At 37.6% G+C, this 22676-nt stretch overlaps 1 protein-coding gene across 1 annotated transcript; it reads left to right on the forward strand.

Annotated features, from left to right (window-relative positions):
- The first annotated feature begins 7 nt into the window (after nt 1-7).
- On the forward strand, nt 8-9192 carry LOC103330784 (alpha-humulene 10-hydroxylase-like). The gene is made up of 7 exons (XM_008233393.2): nt 8-482; nt 883-1082; nt 2407-3054; nt 4047-4197; nt 6163-6339; nt 6821-6990; nt 8600-9192. Exons 1-7 carry the CDS (start codon nt 212-214, stop codon nt 8699-8701), a joined length of 1719 nt encoding a protein of 572 aa, XP_008231615.1. The 5' UTR covers nt 8-211; the 3' UTR covers nt 8702-9192.
- The last annotated feature ends 13484 nt before the right edge of the window (nt 9193-22676 follow it).

Consider the following 22676-nt stretch of genomic DNA (forward strand, 5'->3'; position numbering starts at 1 on the left):
GTCAGACATATTGACACAGAAAAGTCCAACTCTCATGGCTGCTGAGTCACGACAGAAGGAAATACTTGGCGAGTTCTGAATTAATTAATTGCAATTGCAACTTGCAGTCTCTGTACTCATTTATCTGTCACTTTCCTGATTTTCTATTGCCCATCCATTACACAATCTTTGTTGATTGAGTCGAGTTTCTTTTGATTTCTGATATGAAAAAATGGCACTTTCTTCCTCCTGTGGATCAGACGCGCTCTTAGCGATTCTCTCGCACTCAAGATCCGAAGCTTGCAATCGAGTTCTTCTCAGGGACTTGGCCAACAGAGAACTCAATGCTTTCCTTTGGTTTTCCCTCATCGGGGTCACCGCTTTCCTGCTCAGCAGGGTTGTTAAGCTGCTCTGCTTATGGGCCAAGGCCAGGTCAATTCCTGGGCCTCCATGTCCCTCTTTCTACGGCCACTGCAAGCTCATTTCCCGCGAAAATTTTACTGGTCCGTGCAGTTTTCACTCTCTGATGCCTTTTCTGTTTCGGGTTTTATTTTTGTTTTTTGGGTTTTTGTAGTTGACTAGAGTACTTAGCTCCGTGGGGTTCAGTTCAACTTTTGCGTTTGGTTGCTGGCGTATGAATCATGAATGAAAGTGAAACTTGGCTTGTCCCTGTTCTTGGGGTTTCAGATTCTGGGTTTTCATCAAAATTTCAAATTGAAGTAAACACCTGTAGTATATGTGAACTTAAAATTTGATTGGTTTTGTTAGGTTTATGAATTCCCAAAAAAATAAAGAAGTTGAGGAGTAGAAAATTAATTTTTTGTTTTGGTTAATTGTCAATTTGTGTTATGGATAGGGTGAGAACAATCTAACCCATTTCTCTTTTCTTTTGGCATTGATCAGAAGTGTTGTCGGATTTGCACAAGAAATATGGGTCTGTTGTCAAGTTGTGGTTGGGTCCTACAAAGCTTTTAGTGTCAATAAAGGATCCAACTCTCATCAAAGAGATGCTACTAAAGGCTGCTGATAAATTGCCTTTGACTGGGAGGGCTTTCCATTTGCCCTTTGGAAGGTCAAGTCTCTTTGCTTCCCCTTTTGAGAAGGTATGAACTCTGTTTTATTGCCCCTCTTTTACTGTGTACTTGTAATGATTAGAAAATTATTGTGTTATACCAATATTTTGTGTCTGCATTGAGATTGCAAAATGAAAAAAAAAAAAAAGGTGCTTGTGTTTCTATTTCTCTACGTAGGCGCTATCAATCAGAATGTTAAATGTAGCATCAAGACTTGAAAACAATAAGGACACGAAGGCAGTAAACTTAAAAACCTTCCTTATCATCAGCTTATCGGCTGGTCTTCCTTGAAAAACTTGCAAAGGGAAAAGGGGAGGAAAAGAAAGGAATCAATAAACTGAATTTGTTGATCTAACTGAACCATTGATCTGTTGGTCTAACTGCTGGTTCTCCTTAGTGATAATCTGTATCCCAAGACAGAATATTAGTTCTCTTTATCTTACATACTTAAAAGGCTTTTAAATTTAATATGTTACTACCATGTTGCAATGGCGAAAGAGTTCTTCCCCATTTGGTCCCAAACATTAGTTGGTCTATATATCTAACATATATAATCAATCACCTTTGTGGTCACCACCCAGCACTGACAGTTCATAGTAATGTCATTGTGTCCAACAAACACAAGACTGTTTAATGAAAGGAGTGAGTTGATTGGGCAAACAGGAGTAACAAGTGTATTGAACACAGAGAGAGCAAGTAGAAGAAAGGGGAGGGAAAGAAGATATAGGCAGTAGAACGGGAATAACTAGAAAACTAGTGCAATAAATTGGCAAAACTCTGCAGCCTTATTAAAAAAAGGCTTGTACATAAGTAATTCCAAAATAACTAACTACCTGAAAAAAAAAAGCAATAATTAATTTGTATGTTCTAATAATAAAAACAAATGATAACTAAATTCGTAAATTCTAATTACAATAAATAGAAAGATAAAATAAGCCTAATTTCTAGAGTACATATACCTTAATTAAAAACAAATTTTCTTCTGTCATCTATTAACAATGAGAAAATAGAATAAAGTTGCGAAATAAATTTTGTAATGCTCTGGAATGAGGAAGTTTTAGTTAGATAGCTGCCAATATAATACTTATTGAAGTCCTTTAGAAAAAAAGTTATGAAGGTTTGGACTTGAAATTTGAATAAGGCATGGTGGTAAGCCCCATGTCACATTGTCACTAACTGATAATATCTTCAGCCTGTTTGTATCAAAGTAAAAGTCTGTCATTCCCCAAACGTAATTTAGTGCATCATTTATTTGTTTTGTCATATGATGATGGCTCTGAGTCTTGTGTAATTGTTCTCAAGTTCACCTGGTAGCATTCATAGTCTTTCCCTAAAGGGTATTTCTCATTCACAGGCGCAAAAGGGAAGGGAAGCATTATTCACAGAATTAATTGGAAAGTTTCCTGAGAGAGAAAATGTGGTTTGTACAAAAGTTGTGGACTGTATCTTGGAGAGGATACGGAATTTTATGGCTAAAGGCAGCGCTGACAGTAAAATGGTTTCTCAACATATGGCTTTTACCATGTTAGGAGCCACGCTCTTTGGAGATGAATTTTTGGCTTGGTCCAAGGCAACTGTATATGAGGAGCTCTTTATGATGATTGCTAAAGATGCTTGTCTCTGGAGTTCTTATAATGTTACGCCGTTTTGGAAGCATGGATTTTGGAAGTACCAGTCTCTATGCACAAAGTTGAAATGCTTAACGCAAGATATTATTCGACAGTGCAAAAAGAACTACATGCTGTTTGGTCATATGGATCATAATCTCCATGGTGAAACAGAAATTTTGGGAAAGGAGATTGCATCTGATGGACCATCTTGCTCTGAAGTTGTGATAGTAGATGCCTTATTCTTTCAGGAGCTTAATGGCCATCTTAATGCAACGGAAGAGGAACCATGCGGGAATCTTATGAGGATTATGTTCCATGGATGCCTTACCACAGCTCGTTTGATTAATAATATTTTGGTGAGCCTTGGTATGCATCCACAGATACAGGATAAGGTAGCTGGCTCCCTTGTCTTCTTTCTCCCTCTCTATCTCTCTCCAGTCCTTTCTAATGTTTAATGTTTCTTCGTGAAATTTATTCTGTGAAAGCTGACATTTGATCTAGTTGAGTGTAAACAAGGCATGTCTTTATGTACTTTTTTTTTTTTTCACACATTTTGCTTAACATCTTTGTTTTTATTATTTTTCTTTCTCCTTTTTGAACTCCCTGTTCACTTCCCCAAAAGAAATTATAGGAAACACCCAGCTCCTTGTTTGAAGAAACCCTCCGTTTGCCCTATTAGGGACGTTGCAGAAAATAATGAAAAAAGTGATAATAATAATATTAATAGTAATAATAATGATAAATAATGATATAAATTTGACTACTAGTAATGATAATTAATTATTATTATAATTATTTCATATAGCAATTAGCTTTGTTTCTGTGTTATTGCATACCATAACATTCTTAACCTATATATTTCCTTGATGCAGTATTAGTTTGAGCAACTATACAAAGAAACACTGTTATCCTAGTGGAAATGAAAATTAGGAAGATACATAAACCAGCATTTTGAAAATTTATATGGCTATCATTAGGTTAAGTGACTGGCTTATCCAAACTGAGTCTAATATATGGGTGCACTGGGCCCACCATCAAAGTTATATAGTATTTGGGTTGCAGAACTGGGAACAAATTGCTTTCTTTGACTTAACCATATCCAACAATACTAACCTATATCATGTAAGGTTCCGATCACCCATGCGACATCAAATTTATAAATGTCTTTTCTTGTTTCTTTGACAAAATGTTTTTTGATCCCATATTTGTGTATGAGTTTCTAAATATATTTTTAATCAGTGTTTCAATTAAAAGGGATATGGATTTGCAGTAACCTGATTGAGTCTAATACTGCTGCTTTTGGTTGCTTGTTATAAAATTGATGATTATATCTTTCTACATTAAGCTGTTATGATCCTAAATCTTTTTTTGTTTGTATCTAAAGATCTACTCAGAGATAACCATGGCACGAAATGGTTCAATTAAAAAAGACCAACTGAATGTTGATAAGATGCTCTTATTATTGGCAACTGTTTACGAATCTGCTCGTCTTGTGTCAGCTGGATCTTTGCTACAGAGATGTTCTCTCAAACACGGTAACACTTCTCACCATTTTGTTCTTAAATTTCTGTATGAAAATATCTGTCTCTCTACCTCTGTGTTTTAGTGTTTTGTGTAAGGGGGTCTAATGGCAGTTTCTTAGTGATGCCAAAAAATCTAAATATGTTCAGATCTAGAGCCGTGAGATTAATTTACTGGATGAAATTCAAACCCTTTTTTGATAAAATAAAACATGAAGTCGAATAAGTGTTCAATAACAAGAATTAATGACCCAGGAAAACCAAAACCAGGAAGACAGATCCATATGAAGACATTTTCAGAACAACTTTAGGTTTTCTAATTAATATCATTCAACAACTAACCTGTGCTCAATTAACCAAACATGGCTGTTGATTGAGGCAATGAACTCATCTTCTCAAATCTGTTCATCATGAGGTTCAAACACTAGACTGGACACGAGGTTGAAATATATTTTCAAATAGTTCAAAAAGAAAGAATTCATACAAGGAACTTTGAGGGTGAAGCTAATGAAAATGATGCAGGGCAGTAGAAATAAGCTGCTGTCCAGCAACTAAACTATGCCAAACCACGGTAAAAATGGAATCCATGCGATCAAAAACACAGAGAATAGAGGGATAAAGCACTAGAATAAAAGTTGGAAAGATGATAATAGAGATGTAGACAGAGACCCAAGATAAATGCTATATTCTGTAATTTCTTAATAAAGTTTATAAAAGACCCTTATTACAACTCTTAATGAGGCTTACATAGCCATCAAACCCTAACATAATAAAGGGAATTAAACCAAATCCTAATTGGAATAGGAAAACTATAATATCAAAATAACTAATAATTTAAAGTAATTAGAACCCTAGCCTAATTGGCCAGCGGGCCCACTTAGACCTGGAAGGCATTAGATACTCCTGCATCAGAAAAACATGTGATATATATAATATAGAACGCAGAAGCATGAAGGTCCAAATGTCAGGATTTGTCAGAAGTAAAGTCATAAATATGGGTGTACTTTTGGAAAAGAAAGAAAGGATGAGTGGAGGGGTGGGACTCAGCTAAATATAAGCTATTTTAGTTTTGGAGGTTTAGTAGTTGTATTTTGTACAGTTCATGTAGGAAATCTTGATGATGGTGGTTTGACACTTACTGATGTCTTTCTTTATTAGTATCCATTTTTCCAAAAAGTAGTAAAACCCTATAAAAACAAGTTGAAATTTGAGTTCAAGAAGTATACATCCGAAAGTTGTGATAAGTAAATAGATGCTTTATCATATGAAATAGATTGATTCATGTGGTTGCAACACGTATAAGCCATGACATGCATATGTACAATTGCACCGGGGAATTTCTGCTTTTTGTCTGGATTGATTTTCAATTTTAACAACAGAGGTTATAAGTAAGAGCTTTTAGGATATTGAAGTGACTACTCTGAGGTGGTTGAGCTATCTATAACCAGGTCTTAGAGTTTTGGTGTTTTTACTTATATGGGAATATGAATATGGTGCACTTTTGATATCAGGCAAAGCAAAATGAAAAATGATAAGAGATTTCTAAGGTTTATGTCAAAATATGATGCTGTGAGTACATGTTGGGCGAGTTTTATATTTCACAATATCAAGGAAGAAAAGTACATTTGATGAACCATTGGTTGAAGATGCATTTATTTTGTCAACCTTTTCTAACTGCAGAGAGTTTTTGTTTTTGTTTTTTGTTGTTGGGGTGGGGGAGGTAAACTGATTTGGGTTTATCAATCAGATTGGTTGAAATTAAGGTTCTCAAGGTAGTTAGACTTGTGGATATGATAGCATCTTGTGAATGCTGTTCAGCTAACTGCTCCTTTAGATTCCTTACTGATCTTCAGCTCCAGCTTACCTAATTGTGATGCTAAATTGAATGGTGTTGCTTATTTAATTCCACCTGTTCTATGATGGTTGTCATTTATTTAATACTTGGCATTAATTTTTTTTTTTCTTCCTTTCCCTTTGAAGACTTGAATCTTAAAAGTGGTGTAACCATACCAGCTGGAGCAGGACTGGTTGTGCCTATACAGCTGGTACAGATGGATGATTGCAGTTGGGGAAGTGATGATAATGAATTTAATCCATATCGCTTTTTATCCAAGCCTGGAAAGGGATCTGATATTATGCTCAATAAATCAGTTTCAGGTTTCATTCCTACCTATTTCCAATTTCAACTTTGTTTATATAGCTTTCAAGTTCCCTATAGCGCATTTTCTCTGAAAATGTGCAGTGCAGTTATAGCAGTTTTAACTAATCATAAACTGTTGTTAATCACTGTGCCTCTTTCCATTTCTTTGCAAATCCTGCAGTAGATACGACTTTTAGTGCATTGTATCAGATGCCATTTCCAATCCTTTATGCCATCTTGAATTGCACGGGATGTACATTTTGTAAGAGAATAATAAAATGTTTGCTAAATATTCTTGTAAAGAAGCTGGTTTTTCCGTTTGAGTTTAGTTCTCGCTTGGTTTTAAATTGACACTTCCTTGTCCAAAATGCATGATAAGGAGTTTGAATTTGTATAGTAATTTAATAACCCTGGCAGGAAATTAGTTTAAAATAGCATCACACCATCAAGGTTCACATGCTCCGTCTGTAACAAAGTTTGGTTTATAACGGTTCTCAGGGGCTGCTGAAAACATTGTGAATCCTGGACAGAGCTCCTTCAGTTTGAATGATCCAAATGCAAATACGGCCTTTCTTCCCTTTGGCTATGGCTTACGTGCTTGTATTGGCGAGAAATTTGTACTCAATGGAGTGGCCACATTATTTGCATCATTGCTTGAACACTATGAGGTTTGTGAGCTACTTAGTTTTTTTGTTTTTGTTTTCTTTTCTTGGCTACACGATTACATTGTTTGAAATCTCTCTGGCTTTCTGTCTCTGTCTCTCTCTTTAACTTTCATCATAAACAATCATTGTTTTTGAAACTTTCTATGAAACATAAATTTCTACTTTCAATTTTAACTTTGGCATGATGAACTTAGATTTGGTTATATTAAATTCCTGTGTCTTTGCACTGATTTTGAATACCCAACGTCCAATGATAGTTTATTGTATGGAAATTTGCACTATGCATGGGGCAGTGTAATCTCTATATCTTCACTTAATCCCGAAGCTGAGTTCTTGAGGTTGTTGGCTTTGCATTTTTCCTCTCCATTGAGTGAGGCCTAATACAGATCTGAGTTCAGAGATCTTTATATCTTTATTAATCATTGTTACATTTTTATAAACCAAAAAAAAAAAGAAAAAAAAAGATATATACAGTTGAATTTCATTGAGTACTAGATAATTAAGGAGTACAAGTATCTGTCAACAGCACGTACTGTACTCATCCTGAATGCTAAAATCCTATCTTGCGCCTAAGAATTTCCCATTGAATTGGTTTAAATAGAAAACAATTGATTAAATAAAAAGTATGCTTAAGTTTCATCTACTCCCACTAAATGCAAATACAATCCTAGGGTTGCGATCAATCTATACCCTAGGAGAGAAAGGGTAAACCTGCCGATCTAAGGGCTTGAATTTAGTGGAAATTTTGATTTTAGTGGACAGTGGACCCAGATACTTGCCATTAATGTTAAACATTGGCATAAGTTCCAGTGTATTTTTGAATGGGACCTACGTGCTCATATCTGGGAGGGAGGGATTTTGTAATATGTGAATCCTTGCTGAGGAATGTTCGTATTAAATTGATTCATTACAAATTGTCAGATCATTTGTTAGTGGGTTTCTGCAGAAATTAGTTTCTTCTTGTCTGTTAGGTTGTGAATCATACTCCATTTTATGATTTCATTGAAAGTGCTGCACTATTACTTTTAAGTCTTGTTTTTGACAACAACATTAGTAAGCCCTCCTGTATTACAATTTGGTACCAACTGACTCGACTAACTGGATTTCCTATCTGGGAGGCACACCACGAGATGGATTTGTGCCACCCTACAAATTAACTGTTAATTGCTTAACTAAATGTTGGCTGTGGTTAAATTGAAAACAAGAAGCTCCTGCATGCTTAAAGTGGATATGAAACAAAAATTTATCCAACAAGAGAAGGAATTGTGATGTTAACTTATGAAATTTAAAAACAAAAACTTTTGAAGTTCAGTTACTTATTTCTTGCCATTATTTATTTGTGGGTGGTGAATTTCCCACTCCCGTTTTATCCACCTACACTCCCTTTTGTTTTTTAATACTTTTTACTATAAGATAAAAGGGAGTGTAAGTGAACAAAAGGGAGTGAGAACATACAATTTTAAAAAAATGGAATGTGAGTGGATAAAAAGGGAGTGGAAAAATCAGTACCCTTATTTGTTTGTCCTTAGATGTGTATTTCATTGACCAAGAAACGGTATATATATATTTACATATCTTGCAAGTCTAATGTTTAAATGTTACTATATTGCAGATAAAGCTCCAGGGAGCAGCTGAGGGTAACCCCAAACCGAACAACTGTGTGTTTGAGCATCTTTCTAGTTCACAGATAGTTTTTGTAAAAAGGAACAGCTGAAGAATGTGGAAGCAGAAAGTCTCTGTTGTGGATGCAATGTTTTGTTTTACTGTCATATGTTTTTGCATTCCATGATCACTTACAGGAAGACATCTCCAGTCATCTTTTTCCCCAACTCGGGTTTGACGAGGGAATATTTTTTCCGTTGATTATCTATTAGAGTAATAGCAGAGGATGTTACACGAGTGAGTTTTACGGCTCATGTTTTTTTCCTCTGTTTTTAAGCCTAGGTGCTGGTTTTATAGCCATGACTGGCATAAGATAGTTTTTGAAGCACTCTCGGGCTATTGTTGAAGCGGAGCCTTGTGGTTTTCCCATCTAGAATTTGCAACTTCATCTTTTATTTTTCTTCTCCCAAAAGGAAGTTCCATCTTGTAATCTTAATTAGCTTAGAGTGATGCACCCCATATGTATTTTATATTTGTAGGGTGCATTGTTAATAGAAGTTATGTAATAAATAAAAAATTGCCTTCCACTGGTTGTTTATGGTACTCTGGGTTGTTTTGAGATTTGGTGAAACTTGAGTGAAACGATGAGTTTCAGGTAGAGTTTAGCCAGCTTGCTTGTGGTGATTGGTCACAGGTGGGTTATTTTTCCGTTACAATTACAATGTTCTAGCATTTTTCAGCTCCATTCTATGAATGATCTCCATGGAGGGAAGCAGATATGGGAGATTAATGTACCAGAGAAATTAAAGTGGGTGTCCGATTCGGCTCGGTTTTAAATTCAAACTGAAACTGAAACTGGTACTGTTAATTTGGTTCGATCTGGTCTGATTTTCATACAAAACTGATTATAACTGAACCAAACCAGGCTGGTTACGGTTTGGTTTGGTTCATGGTTCTCCACGGTGTGGGCCTGCTGTAAAGCCCATTTAAGTTTTTGGGGTTTTTAAGCTTCAAAACAACCTGAATTTTTAAACTGTTGGACTTACATTACAATTGGCCCAATTTTGATATTGAATACGTCAAAGCGTTCCTCGGCAAAAATAAAAAAGAATTCCCAAATGATTCTAATACTGAAAATGAAACCAAATACTGAAACTTTTAACAAAACAAATACATAAAAAGCAAAATAAATTACAACAAAGTTTAAAATTATAGCTCTATTATGTCATCCATTATCAAGTTGCCAAAAATCTGAGCAGCTAATCTCATGTCACAAGGTTTACCAAGCTTTTCTCTAATTAGATGAACTGGATTCATTCAAACAAAACCTTAAGACCCTCTTTGGTTCACAGAACGAATTTGAGAGAAAATCATTTCTCATGAGATGGGAAATAGAAGATTCATTTTCTATGTTTGGTAATGTTAGGAAAGTAACTGGGAGATATTATTTTATTTCATTTCTTATGTTTGTGTTGAGTAGGAATGGAAAACAAGTTTGTATAAATTTTCAAGGGATCTGATTTCCCTACTCCATTTTTCTCCACTTACACTCCCTTTTGCTTTTTAATATTTTTTTAATCAATTTTGTTCTTTCTCTTTCCTATTCTATCCTTACTCTACATTATTTTCTTTTTTACTTCACTTAAGTAAAGGATCTGATATTATTTCTTTTTCTTTACACTTAATTTTTTAACTTACGCTCCATTTTCAGTATTAAAGGGAAAAAAAAAACATAATTTCTTACTTGATTAAAGGAAAAAAAATACTGAAAATATAGTGCAAGTTGGAAAATTAAGTGTAAAGAAAAAGAACTAATATAAAAGTGAAGTAAAAAGAAATCAACGTAGGGTAAGGATAGAATAGGAAAAAGAAAGAACAAATTTGATTAAAAAGTATTAAAAAGCAAAAGGGAGTGTAAGTGGAGATAAATGGAGTGGGGAAATCACATCCCATTTTCAATTATACCCATATTAAATCAAATAAAAAAAGAATGCATTTAATGATATATTGTAATTCTAAATTGTTAATGGGGACAAAATAGTCATGAAAAATATTTATTTAATATTGGCTCATTTTCCCAAACTTTCCCATGAGGAGGGAAATCAAAATTTAAATTGGGAGGATGGCTTCACTTTCCCCCTACTTTCCCATGGGACAGGCAGTGATTTCCCATGTCTGGACTTACCAAACATGGGAAAGCAATTGATTTCTCATCCCCAAGTCTCCTTTCCCATGAATAGAACAGGGCCTAAGTGAACAGAAAATTGTTTTCCTGTTTTATAATACCATGGACAGATAAAAAACATACCTGAAGACTGAAACCACACTCAAACAACCATGTAGTCTCCTTGGAAAGTAGCATTAGCTGAATTGTTTCTTGTGCATGGCCTCCTAAGATCTAGAAAATATAAACATGAAAACAAACCAGTTTAGTGCAGTCTAGTTTTTAGAGGTGGAGAACCAGAACTGGAACGAGACACCATCAGTCCGGTTTAGTTTTTTGTACTGGGCTTGACTTTTTGATCAACACCAATCTTTTTTTTTTTTTTTTGATTTTTCTCAATCCGATTTAGTTCGGTTATCATATTCTTCGGTCTATATGCCCAACCCTAGAAATTACATAGTGGCACTAGAATACCATGTGGCACTTGCCAGGTATCAAGACACGTGGCATTATAAAGTTCATTACCACAATGACCAGCCTACTCGGTCACTCTATTACTACAATGACCAACCTACTCGATCACTTTTGCTAAAGTCCATAAAAATAAAAAGGGTGATTTGGCACTCCAAAATTTTCTCTTTGCACTCCACATTCTCTTTACATCATACTGAATTTTAGTAAAATTTAAAATTACTTACTGCACCCCATTTTTCTTCATAAATTCCCCTCATGAACCCCATTGCTTAACTTACTGTGTAAATCCCACCGAAATCGTTACCTTGTTTCAGTGGTAGTCCACCAAATTTGTTTCTGTTTTTCAGTGCTAGTCTACTGAATTCGTTTCGTGTTTCAGTGAACATCTACCAAATTCATTACTGAGTTTATACTTAATTATTTTTTAGATATGAAGAGGACTCGCAGGGTACTACTGAGGCTTCATCATCTCGACCTGATAGACAGCGTCCCATAGCCTCAACAAGGAGACATAGAGTGGCAAGGTTAGCCCTTCAAGAAGATCAGCCCCAACATGGTCCCCCAGACCACTTTGAGGATACTACAGAGGTTGAAGATGTAGCTGCTACTCATGATAGTAATGTTGACTCAAAGGTTGAAAATGTAGCTACTACTCATGATAGTAATGTTGAGGTAGATGCCGAGCCTACTGAACCATCTCGAGTAGGTCCCATTGATCCATCTTTACTTACGAGTATGTATATATATTGTATTTGACTAGGAACGTGAGCCCCTAAGGTGCATGTCAAAGACATCTATCCTTCATGAGTGGAATTGGTGGGCTTATCTAAAAAATGGTCTCGAACAAGCATAATGTCCTCTTGAATACTTAACGGCGTAACAACCTTCGGCCAATAAGACACTCGTGAAGCTAAAAACAGAGGAGTTCCCTCCCTACGAAGGTGTCCTGTGGATGGAGGAGTTCCTAAACTAAGTAAAGTTTCTCGCTTGTTAGGTTCCAAACCTCACATTTATATGGGCTCGTCTCCTATCCTTGCCGTTGTTGTCCTCTCTACTATCTAGCCACAGGGCGACGAAGGGTAGGATGCCCACGTTTGGCTTTTGTTCTCCAAACTTGGTATATTCAAAAGGTACATTCAAAGGTCTGAATTAGAGTAACTTATTAGGTCTTCTTATCGGAATGCAGATAAGATTGTTGTATTTACCTTCGTTGAGAGGTGGCATCCCGAAACGAACATCTTTAACATGCCTTTTGGTGAGATGACCATCACATTGGATGATGTGTCATCTATTTTAGGGGCGTCACCTTGTTTTTGTTCCTTCAATGGGAGTAATATCAAAATAGCTTGTATTAAATTTGTGGTCGACAATAAGTTATTGAAAAAATAAATATATTTCGGTTCGTTGCCACTAAATTGTAGGCAAAAATTTGGTAATAAACCACTAACATCATTCCATGTTACGATGGATCTCCATCGTATCTTAAGTTAATAGCCAGTCAAACACAACCGAAATAGGTGCAATGTTACGGTGGCATCCCGCCGAATTTACCTACTATGTTCGGTACTAGTGTGTTGAACACAATCAATGACCATCACTAAATCCTAAACTTGAAAAATGCCAAAAAATACACTCATCCCTCATTCGAAGCCTCTTTAACTTTAGTCTCACCCTTCACGAATAAATACAAGATATTTTTTTTACTAATATAAGCGTATAAACCTTGTTAGGGTCATAGGAATATGATAATTCGAGAAAAAAGTCTAACTAGGGTTGCAGGAACATATGTGGGGTGCAGTGAACAAATTTAATTTTTGTTTTAAACGTTTTCTGTCCTTAATAGTAATTATGTACAAGGATAAAATAGATTATTCATGTTTAAAATTAGTATGGGGTGTAAAGAGCAAATAATGGGATGCCAATAAAATCACCAAAAAATAAAAGCTTTATTTACCAAAAATCTTCTAACAGAGGCCAACTTTTCTTTTTATAGTTGAATCTCCTCAAAAATGGACAACATCTTTATGAATTATGATGAGCCTAACCACAAAAGCATTTGTTTATTTTTCTTGTGTTTGTTTGGCATAAATTCCACGCGCCAGCCCAACTAAATTTTGGCCCATGTTAGAAGCAGGTGATTGGGCTTTGTTTTATTAAAAGAGAAATAAGCCAAGATGGGTTTTTAGAGGCCCAGACTATTATGAACCGATTGCAAAGGATAAATCTACAAATTAAAGATTAATTGCCATTAATGGTGATTTAATATAGGAAAATTAGTTTTAATTGGTTTAAACGCTAAAGCCCAGCTTCTAATCTCTCCACATGGCTCAGAATTTGATCATCACCGTTGATCACATTTTCAAAAATCAAGTCAGCTGATTTCTGGGAACATCTTTCTCTCAAGGAGGTCCACGTGACTCTAAAGTCAAAATTTCAACAAGCAAGAAGACGTGATGGGGAGTTGGTAGAAGGTTTAATCGGAAAACCACTCCCCATAACCATTTAATGCCATAAAATAAGGCCAAGGCTTCTTTACTATGCTCGTGATTGCATCAGGGCAAGTGGGGTTTTACAAGAGATAAACAAGAGATAGAAGAGTTGGTTGTCAGAAGATCAAAACTGATCATCAAGAAGACTGACTCTTGATGGGGTCTTTCTTGTCAACCTAACCACCACCCTTTTTTGACGCTAAAAGCAGAGGATCATCTCAACCATGTGTGCTCCAGATATTAAGGAATAACCACTCATGCGATTTCTCTATAAATATGAGAGAATGTGGATAGGAGAGAGAGCCAAAAAATTCAATCAAGACAAAACTCTCAAGTTATATTGACAAATTCAAACAAGATCATACGATCTCAGAAGACCTTCAGACTCTAAGGCAATCAGACCATCTGGTTTGAAAATCCATTCAGCTCCTAGACAAAACAGATAGAACTAATGCCTCTGACTCTAACTCAGCCCAGGGAGGCATTTCACAAAGTAAACAAGATTGCTCTCATTACAAATTTGGTTCAACATAGCCCAACCAAGCAGCATTCAGGTCTATCATAATATGAAAACTTCAACAAATTTGCAGAGAGGCCTTAATGTTTGAGAATTATCAGAACAGGTCGTAGGTGATTCACAATTAAGCAGAACATGTGTTGAAGTAAAATTTTGGGACATAAATCGTCAATCCAGCCACTTCCAATCCAATCCAGGTGAAGAAATCCCGATTCGCCCATCCAGCAAGCCTCCCCATGGCTAAAATAGATTGAAGCTCTGCCAATCTCAACATTGGTATCGATTTCCAGCTGAACCTCATCAGTTGAAGGTGTTGAAACAGTTTGATTTATTTTTCAATACTCATTTTGGCATAAACTACTAGTTTTATTGTGAAAAATTTGTGAAGTCTTCACTAGTCTGAGACAAAAAAAGAACTTACTTGGGAGATATTCCTCACTCAAATTCACAATCACTTGTTTAAAGTCAGTAACCTGGGGTGCAAGTTATCTATTTTTCATAAGTTTGTTAGGGTCTTGAGTGAATAGTGGCTCGCTTGCAGACCAAAGAAAGTTGACTTGCTGACCACAAGTGGTTTTCAGGCCAATGAGGAATTTTACCATATCATTAGAGGTAAACGGGTGAACAATTTGGCACGCCCAGTGAGACCTCATAGTATCCATACTCTTACAAACATCTTTTAGTGTATGAATATTGGAAGTTTTAGCAAGAATCCATGCTTTGCCATGGAAAGAGACCAGCCAACTTTCCAAGAAAAAGGACATGAATCAGAAGAGAGTGACACTAGACAATTAGCTTATGGCAGTATTAGAAGCAGACGTTCTCACTCCAGTTCGAGAAGTTGAGCGGATATAGGAGGCGTGATTCGACAAGAGGCTGCAGACATAAAAAACCATCTCGAACAACATGACAGCCATGATGCAGTGGCAAGTCAACATACAATTCAGGAAGGATTGTGAGGCTACTATTGTAAGAAATTCAAATTCAGATGCTATAGTCTAGCAGCTAAAGCTCCCTTTCAGACCTCCACCAGGATTGGTATGGCCATACCAGGAAAATCCCCTCATTGTATAGATAGCTGGAATACTTGAACTGATAGATATCCAGGTTGGACGAAGGGGAGAAGCCCTTGTCATCCAACAGCAGGAAGCTCCATTTCCTCTAGCAGTCCAACAGCGGTTTAGGCTTCTCGAATCAGCGAACCTCCACTGTTTCACGGCCAAAGGATCCACAAGGCCAGCCAGTGGCACATCTACCTGAACAGCCAATAATGGTGCCTTACAAGCCTAGAAGAATGGATCCCAATCCATTTCCCCCACTAGCAAGAGGCAGAGGATGCAGAAGAGGAATTAATCCTTTCACCAATAATGATAGAAATGACCAGGGGCAAACTGGAGAAACCATCAAGATTTCGAGGAAGAAGAAGAACATAGGGAGGAGATCACATCTAGACCATACATATTTGAATAGAGGGTTGAACAAAATCAGCTAGAACAGGGACGGAACTCACCCCCTATTGCTTTAATGACATGAGGGCACTACAAAGAATGATCAGAGAAATGATGGACCTTGAGGCCAAAAGAGGAGAGAGACCTACTTATAAGAAGCCATATCCGGCTTACATTGATTAGATGCCTTTGCCTCCCGGTTTTAAAGTACCAAATTTCACTATGTTCAATGGAGACGACACTTTTGCTTCATCAGTCGAACATATAGGCAGATTTTCAGTGTAGTGCATAACTATAGAGAATAACCCCTTATTAAAGTTTTGGCTTTTTGGAAATTCCTTGTTTGGACAAGCTTTTACATGGTATACCAATTTACCAGCCAATTCTATCCAGACATCAGAGGATTTCATCACCAGGTTTAGGAAACTCAAAATGAAGTGCAGAATCCCTATGGAAGAAAGTCATTTAATCTAAATGGCTCAGACCGCCCAAAAGATCTCTCTAAGAAAGAGATTCGATGGAATGGTGTTTGGAGATTTGACATAATTAGCAGATAAGGCCTCCAAGTATGAAGAACTGCTAAGTGAAGAACAGCAGAAGAGAAATTCTTCCAAAGGCACATACTATAAGACACCATCTTCCTCAGTCTATTTGGTTGAGGTGGAATTAGAAGAAGGCCAAGAGAGTTTAGAAGAAATGGAGATAGGAGTTGCAGAAACGGCAAAGCTGAAGCACCATATCAGTTGTAAGGCTTTGATCAAACCACCAAAAGATCAAAAACCACCACCATTTACAGGCAGGTTTGTCCCAAACAAACCAGCACAGAACAAGGTTTATTCTTTCGATTTAACCAAAGTTGACACTTTGTTTGATGAGATGCTCCTACAAAAGGCAATAGAGATGCCTCACAGGTTTCCTTAGCTAGAAGAGCTCAAGGGCAGACAATATTGCAAATGGTATAACTCATGGAATCACTCCACCAATAGTTGTAAGTTTTCAGAGACGTCATACAAGAATGAATAATGGCAGGAATGCTCAAGCTAGCTGAGAAACCTCCCACAGTGACAACAGACCTTTTTCCTTAACCTCAAGTCAACATGGTCAACTTAAACTGGCCAGAAGAGGAGAAAGGCAAGCTGATGGTGGAAATCAGCCCCAACATGGGTAGAACAGCCAAAGGCTACTATTTCGGTTGGAGTAGTTATGTGTAGTAGGTGCAAGTGCTAATGCAAGCTAGAAATAGTTTTGGATGAGCAGAAACGACCTACAACGAGTGTTTTTGGTAAAATTGGAATACCATACTAGCAGCCTTTAGTTCTGGATCTATCCAAGGGCATAGCTAGACAGAGAACCTACCAGAAACCTGCCTAATAGATCAGGAAGGTGGCTGAGTAGCCAAAGAAGGATGTACCAATCAAGATAGCCGGAGATGATAGGCCATTGGCGACTATCATAGAAGATAGGTGGTATTCTGTTGGAACGAACGGCAGGCCAACCCTAGAGCTGACCGGAATGCAGAGAAGGAGAATCCAGAGGCAATACTGCACTTTCCCAAAAAACAGGGATAACACGCAAGTGTTTGTAGATGTTAATTCCCCTGGAATTGAGAATGATCTAGAGGGAGAGCTTTAGGCAGAACAAACAGTATGCCAACCAAAGGAGTTGACAGAAGTAGGATTTCCAAATGAATCTTTTTTCCACCAAGGTTTGTCTTCGAATAATCAGTTGGAGCTCTCACAGTTACAAGATCAGTCCGGAGTCTTTCTAGTAGATGATCAAAAGAATTGGACTGAAGAATACGAGGAAGAACAAGTGCACTATGAACCATTTGCAGATGACTAGATTGGATTCCTCGAAACAGGTGATCAAGAGAACTGGATTGAGGAGCATGGTGAAGAACAAGTGGAATATGAAGGGGGACTAGATGAAGAAACTCAAGGTGATTTGGGCATCAACATGGGGTTTATCTTGTTAAAAAAGTTTAGAGCAGTTGAAGGACAAGGAAGCACCATGGAAAAGAATGTACTGTCCCAAGAAAGTTTTGAATGCAGGTTGACAGAAGTGGAAGAAGTGCCAGAATAGCGAGACAACGCTGTCAAGACAGGCATAACTGTCATGAAAATGGCTACAGAGCAGTTGTGCTTTTCCAAACCTACCAAGAAAATGGTCAATCATCTCATACCACTGTTCATCATTGCAAACTTTGGTGGGATCCCTATCCCTAAAATAATGGTGGATGAAGGGGTAGCGATGAATTTACTACCTCACAAACTCTTGGTTGAACTGGTCAAAATGGAAAAAGACCTAATCCCAACGCGTCATACGGTCACCAATTTCGTTGGGGGCATCACCAATACCCGTGGAATACTGGATGTGAATGTCATAGTACGAACCAAGAAACTGAAGATTGCTTTCTTTGTGGTAGATACCACTTCTACCATTTACAATGCATTGCTCGTAAGGGACTGGATCCACCAGAACTTATGTGTTCCCTCCACTCTACACCAACAGTTGGCCCTCTAGCATGAAGAGGGTTTTATGGAGATAGTAGAGGCTGATCCACGACCATTTCTACCATTTGCATTGTGTTTCAGGGCTAGGTATTATCATGATGATCTTGGTCCTTTTATTTTCTTTAGAGTCAATCAAAACACTCACCCATATGGTGTCATGGCCTAGAGGCTCATCGAAGAAGGTCTGGCTGGTTCTCTAGAGGAACTGGAACATGCCTTTTGTCCTGGAACTCCAAAATTCAGATGTTTAGCTCAAACCAACAAGAAAAGGATGAAGCTACAATAATCCGATCCATTACAAATAGATTGTTAGTATATTGGGAAGAAATGAAGCTTTCTATGCAGAATCCAGCTATTAATTTGGCAGAATTCATGCATGAAAGTGCAGAGGAGCAGGAAGAAAGTTTACAAGAAGAGGAATTGGAGTTTGCACCAGCAACATTGGATGACTCATTTCCATAAGTGGAAGACCCTTTACAAGAGATAAATTTGGGGATAGAGAATGATCCCAGGCCTAATTTCATTAGTGCTATACTAGAGGAACCTTTTAGGGGTGAAATCATTGCACTTCTACATGATTTCAAAGACTGTTTCGCTTGGCATTATCATGAAATGTCTGGACTAGACAGGGGTTTGGTGAAGCACAAATTGCCAATGAAAGAAGGATACCTACCAGTCAAGCAGACAAAAATAAGGATGTCTATGGAGACAGAATTGAAAGTCAAAGAGGAAATATAAAGGCTAGTTAAAGCAGGTTTTATCAGACCAGCTATTTATGCTGATTGGCTGTCCAATATTGTACAAGTCCTTAAAAGAAAGACAAGAGCAGTCAGAGTTTGCATGGAATTTAGGAATTTGAATGAGGCATCTCCAAAGGATGAGTACCTTATGCTAAGGCAGATATGCTGGTAGATGGAGCTACTCATAAACAAATGCTATCATTCATGGATGGTAACGCTGGCTATAATCAAATAATGGTGGCAGAGGAGGACATCCACAAAATTGTTTTCATGTGTCCAAGGCATATAGGCACCTTTGAATATGTTGTGATGCCTTTTGGTTTGAGAAATGCAGGGGCCACCTATCAAAGAGCAATGAACTCTGTATTCCATGAAATGATAGGCTACTCTCTAGATGTGTACATAGAAGATGTGGTGATTAAGTCTCCAGAAAAGGAGAATCATGTATCCAATATGAGGTAAGCTTTTCTAAGGATAAGACAACACAAATTGAAAATGAATCCCAAGAAATGCGTCTTTGGAGTTCAAGCAGGCAATTTCTTGGGTTTCCTGGTCCATCAAAGAGGCATAGAGATTGGCAAGAACAAAACAAAATCTATCATAAAAGCTTTGCCACCTCGGAACTAGAAAGAATTGCAAAGTCTTTTAGGGAAGATCAACTTTCTCAGAAGATTTATATCCAATTCTGCCGGGAAAATCCAACCTTTCTCTTCTTTGCTAAAATTGAAGCAAGAGTAGGCATTTAGATGGGAAGAACAACACTAGTAGGCTTTTGAGGAAATCAAGCGTTACCTCTCAAGTCCGCCAGTTCTGTCTCCACCAAAGAAAGGTAGACCACTTAAATTGTATGTTTCTGCATCATCTATTGGGAGCCTTTTGGTTCAAGATAACAAGGAAGGAAAAGAGCAGGCAATATACTACTTGAGCAGGACTTTGACATGAAGTAGAAAGAAAGTACTCTGCGATTGAAAGGCCATGTTTGGCTTTGTATTTCACTGCTATAAAGCTTAGACATTACATGCTACCCTTTGCCATCAACATCATTGCCAAGACAGAATTGATCAAGTACATGTTTACAAGACCAATGTTAAGAGGCAGAATTGGTAAGTGGACTCTGGCCTTATCAGAATTTTCCTTCAAATATGTTCCCCAGAAAGCTATCAAAGGACAAGCTGTAGCAGATTTCTTGGCAGATCATTTAGGGGAAGAGATTGAAAACATGGAATTCATGGATATAGCTAATGCAGATCTGCTGACAAGAGCTCACACCTATCTTAATAATCCCATCTACTCAGTCCATCTCATCCCTTGGAAGTTGTATTTTGATGGATCTAAGACCGACCTGGCTTCTGGAGCAGGAATTGTTTTAGAAGATCCATTGGGAATCAGACACTACTATTCATTCCAGCTAGATTTTTGGTGTACCAACAACAGAGCAGAAGATGAAGCTTTGATCATAAGCCTGGAGATGTTGGTAGAACTAGGAATCCAATCTGTGGAAATCTTGGGAGATTCCATGCTTGTTCTAAAGAAAATTGTTGGAGAATACAAGTGTTTGAATCCTTCTTTAGTTGTTTATTTAGTGGCAAACCAAAATCTCTTGGTAGAATTCAGGTAAGCCACTTGGGACCATATTCCAAGTGAAGAGAATTTTGCAGCCAATGAAATGGCTTGGATAGCAGGAGTGCAGATACATGAAGACTACTTCTAGAGAATCATCAAAGTATGGAGGAAGAGTTTGCCATATGTTCTGACTAGGGGTATGGAAATAGATGTGAATTCTGCCTTAATGACTGAGAAGGATTGGAGATTGCCTATAATTAATTATCTACAATATCCAACCTTTCCTTTCGAAAAGAAAATAAGAATCATGGCTCAAAACTACCTCATGTGAAATGGAGACTTGGTCCAAAAAAGTAAGGATGAGCTACTCTTGAGATGCTTGGGGAAGGAAGACTACATGTAAGTCATGGGAGAGGTCCATGAGGGAATCTGTGGAGCTTATCAGAGCGGAAGAAAAATGTGATGGCTGATAAGAAGGTATGGTTATTTTTGCCCTACCATGATGAAAGACTGCATAGAATACTCCAAGGGAAGTGAAGTTTGCTAGAGTCATGGACCAATCTAGCAAGCTCCCTTAGTTCCCATAAATTCAATCATTAAGCCATGGTCATTCAGGGGATAGGTAATGGACCTCATTGGTAAAATCTATCCAGCCAGTAGCTAACATCACTGTTTCATTATTGTGGCTAACGATTACTTCACTAAATGGGTGGAGGCTAAGTCGGTCAAATCCACCACATCTCAAGAGATCATCACTTTCATTGAAGAAAAGATTGTGCACAGGTGTGGCATACTAGAGTCAATCACAACTGATACAGGGACTTCCTTCATATCTAGGGAAATGCAGGGCATGGCAAGGCAAGTAGGCTCAAGATCAAGTTGCTCCAGTCCACTCCTTACTACACTCAAGCAAATGGACATGTCGAATCAAGGAACAAGGTGATCCTTAATATCATTAGGAAAATGCTTGAGGAAAATCCAAGACAGTGGCATGAAAATTTGTTAGAAACCTTATGGGCCTATAGAACTTCAAAGAGAGAGGCAACTTGCATGACCCCATGTGCTCAAACCTATGGACATGACGCAATCCTGCCCATGGAAATCACAGTCCAGTCCATCAGAATTAGCCAGCAACATAACCAAATTGGGAAGACTATTCACATGCAATGCTGCTAGAATTGGAGGGATTGGATACAAGCAGAATTGATGCCCTCAACAAACTCTTAGCAGGAAAAGAAGCTGTCGCAAGAGCTTATAATGAGAGAGTTAAAAACAAGAGCTTTGAAGAGGGAGAAATCTTCTGGAGAGCAATTCTACCCCTTGGATCCCACGTGGTTGATTATGGAAAATGGTTACCCACGTGGGAATGCCCTTTTCTAATTAAACAAGTCCTTAGATTGGGGGCATACATATTACAAGACCAAGATGGAGAAGTCCATGCTGCTCCGATTAATGGCAAATGGTTAAAGAAGTTTTACCCACCTATGTGGGATTCACAAGCAGTACATACAGATCCTGGGATCGAAGGAGAAGTGGATATAACTATATTGCTTGACTTTTGAATTGTTCATGTATATATATGTGGTTCATTTTTGTCTATTCTGCCCATTTATGATGTTTAAATGAGGCGAAAATATGAAAATGCAAGATTGGTATAAATAAATAGAACTTTTCATTAAATATTGTCATTAAATAAATGACTAAGTTTTTATTACAAAATAAGCAGAGGTCTAGAGGCCTAGTTTCTTGGGAGTTTCCTACAATCCAGCCTTTTTGATGGAGATCTCTTTCTGGAGAAGCGCTCCTTGATGAATGGAGGCCTTTGCAATCTCTAGTGAAGGCCTTGAAGCTGACACCATGCTTTGCACAAGGACGGTGGACTTGGTCTTCACACCCAATCCAACTCCAAGAACTTTCTGCCTATCCTCAGGTGCAGCCAGATTGCTTCTGGAGTTCCTGGATATGCCTCTCGATTCGCTAGCAGCAGATTTGGTCTCTTTATAATTTTCTACCAGTGCGTCCAGATTCTGATTTCTGATTAAGTAGTCCACTAGGTTGGCTTTATGCGTAGCCTTGCAGAATTCAAAAGCATTAAAGGGGGGGGTGTGTGTGGGGTCTGAGATCTTCATATTGGTTGTGAAGGTTGATTACATCTCTGGCCAGACCTAGGCTGATCTTA

The sequence above is a fragment of the Prunus mume genome, linkage group LG5, assembly GCF_029339155.1.
Source record: "Prunus mume cultivar Tortuosa linkage group LG5, ASM2933915v1, whole genome shotgun sequence".
NCBI classification, from domain to species: Eukaryota; Viridiplantae; Streptophyta; class Magnoliopsida; order Rosales; family Rosaceae; genus Prunus; species Prunus mume.

Bases quoted from the DNA above. Each gene is read 5' to 3' on its own strand.
- LOC103330784 (XM_008233393.2), top strand. From the start codon at position 212: ATGGCACTTTCTTCCTCCTGTGGATCAGACGCGCTCTTAGCGATTCTC. The intron at 483-882 runs GTCCGTGCAGTT...GGCATTGATCAG, and splicing joins TTCCCGCGAAAATTTTACTG to AAGTGTTGTCGGATTTGCAC. The intron at 3,055-4,046 runs GTAGCTGGCTCC...TTGTATCTAAAG, and splicing joins ATCCACAGATACAGGATAAG to ATCTACTCAGAGATAACCAT.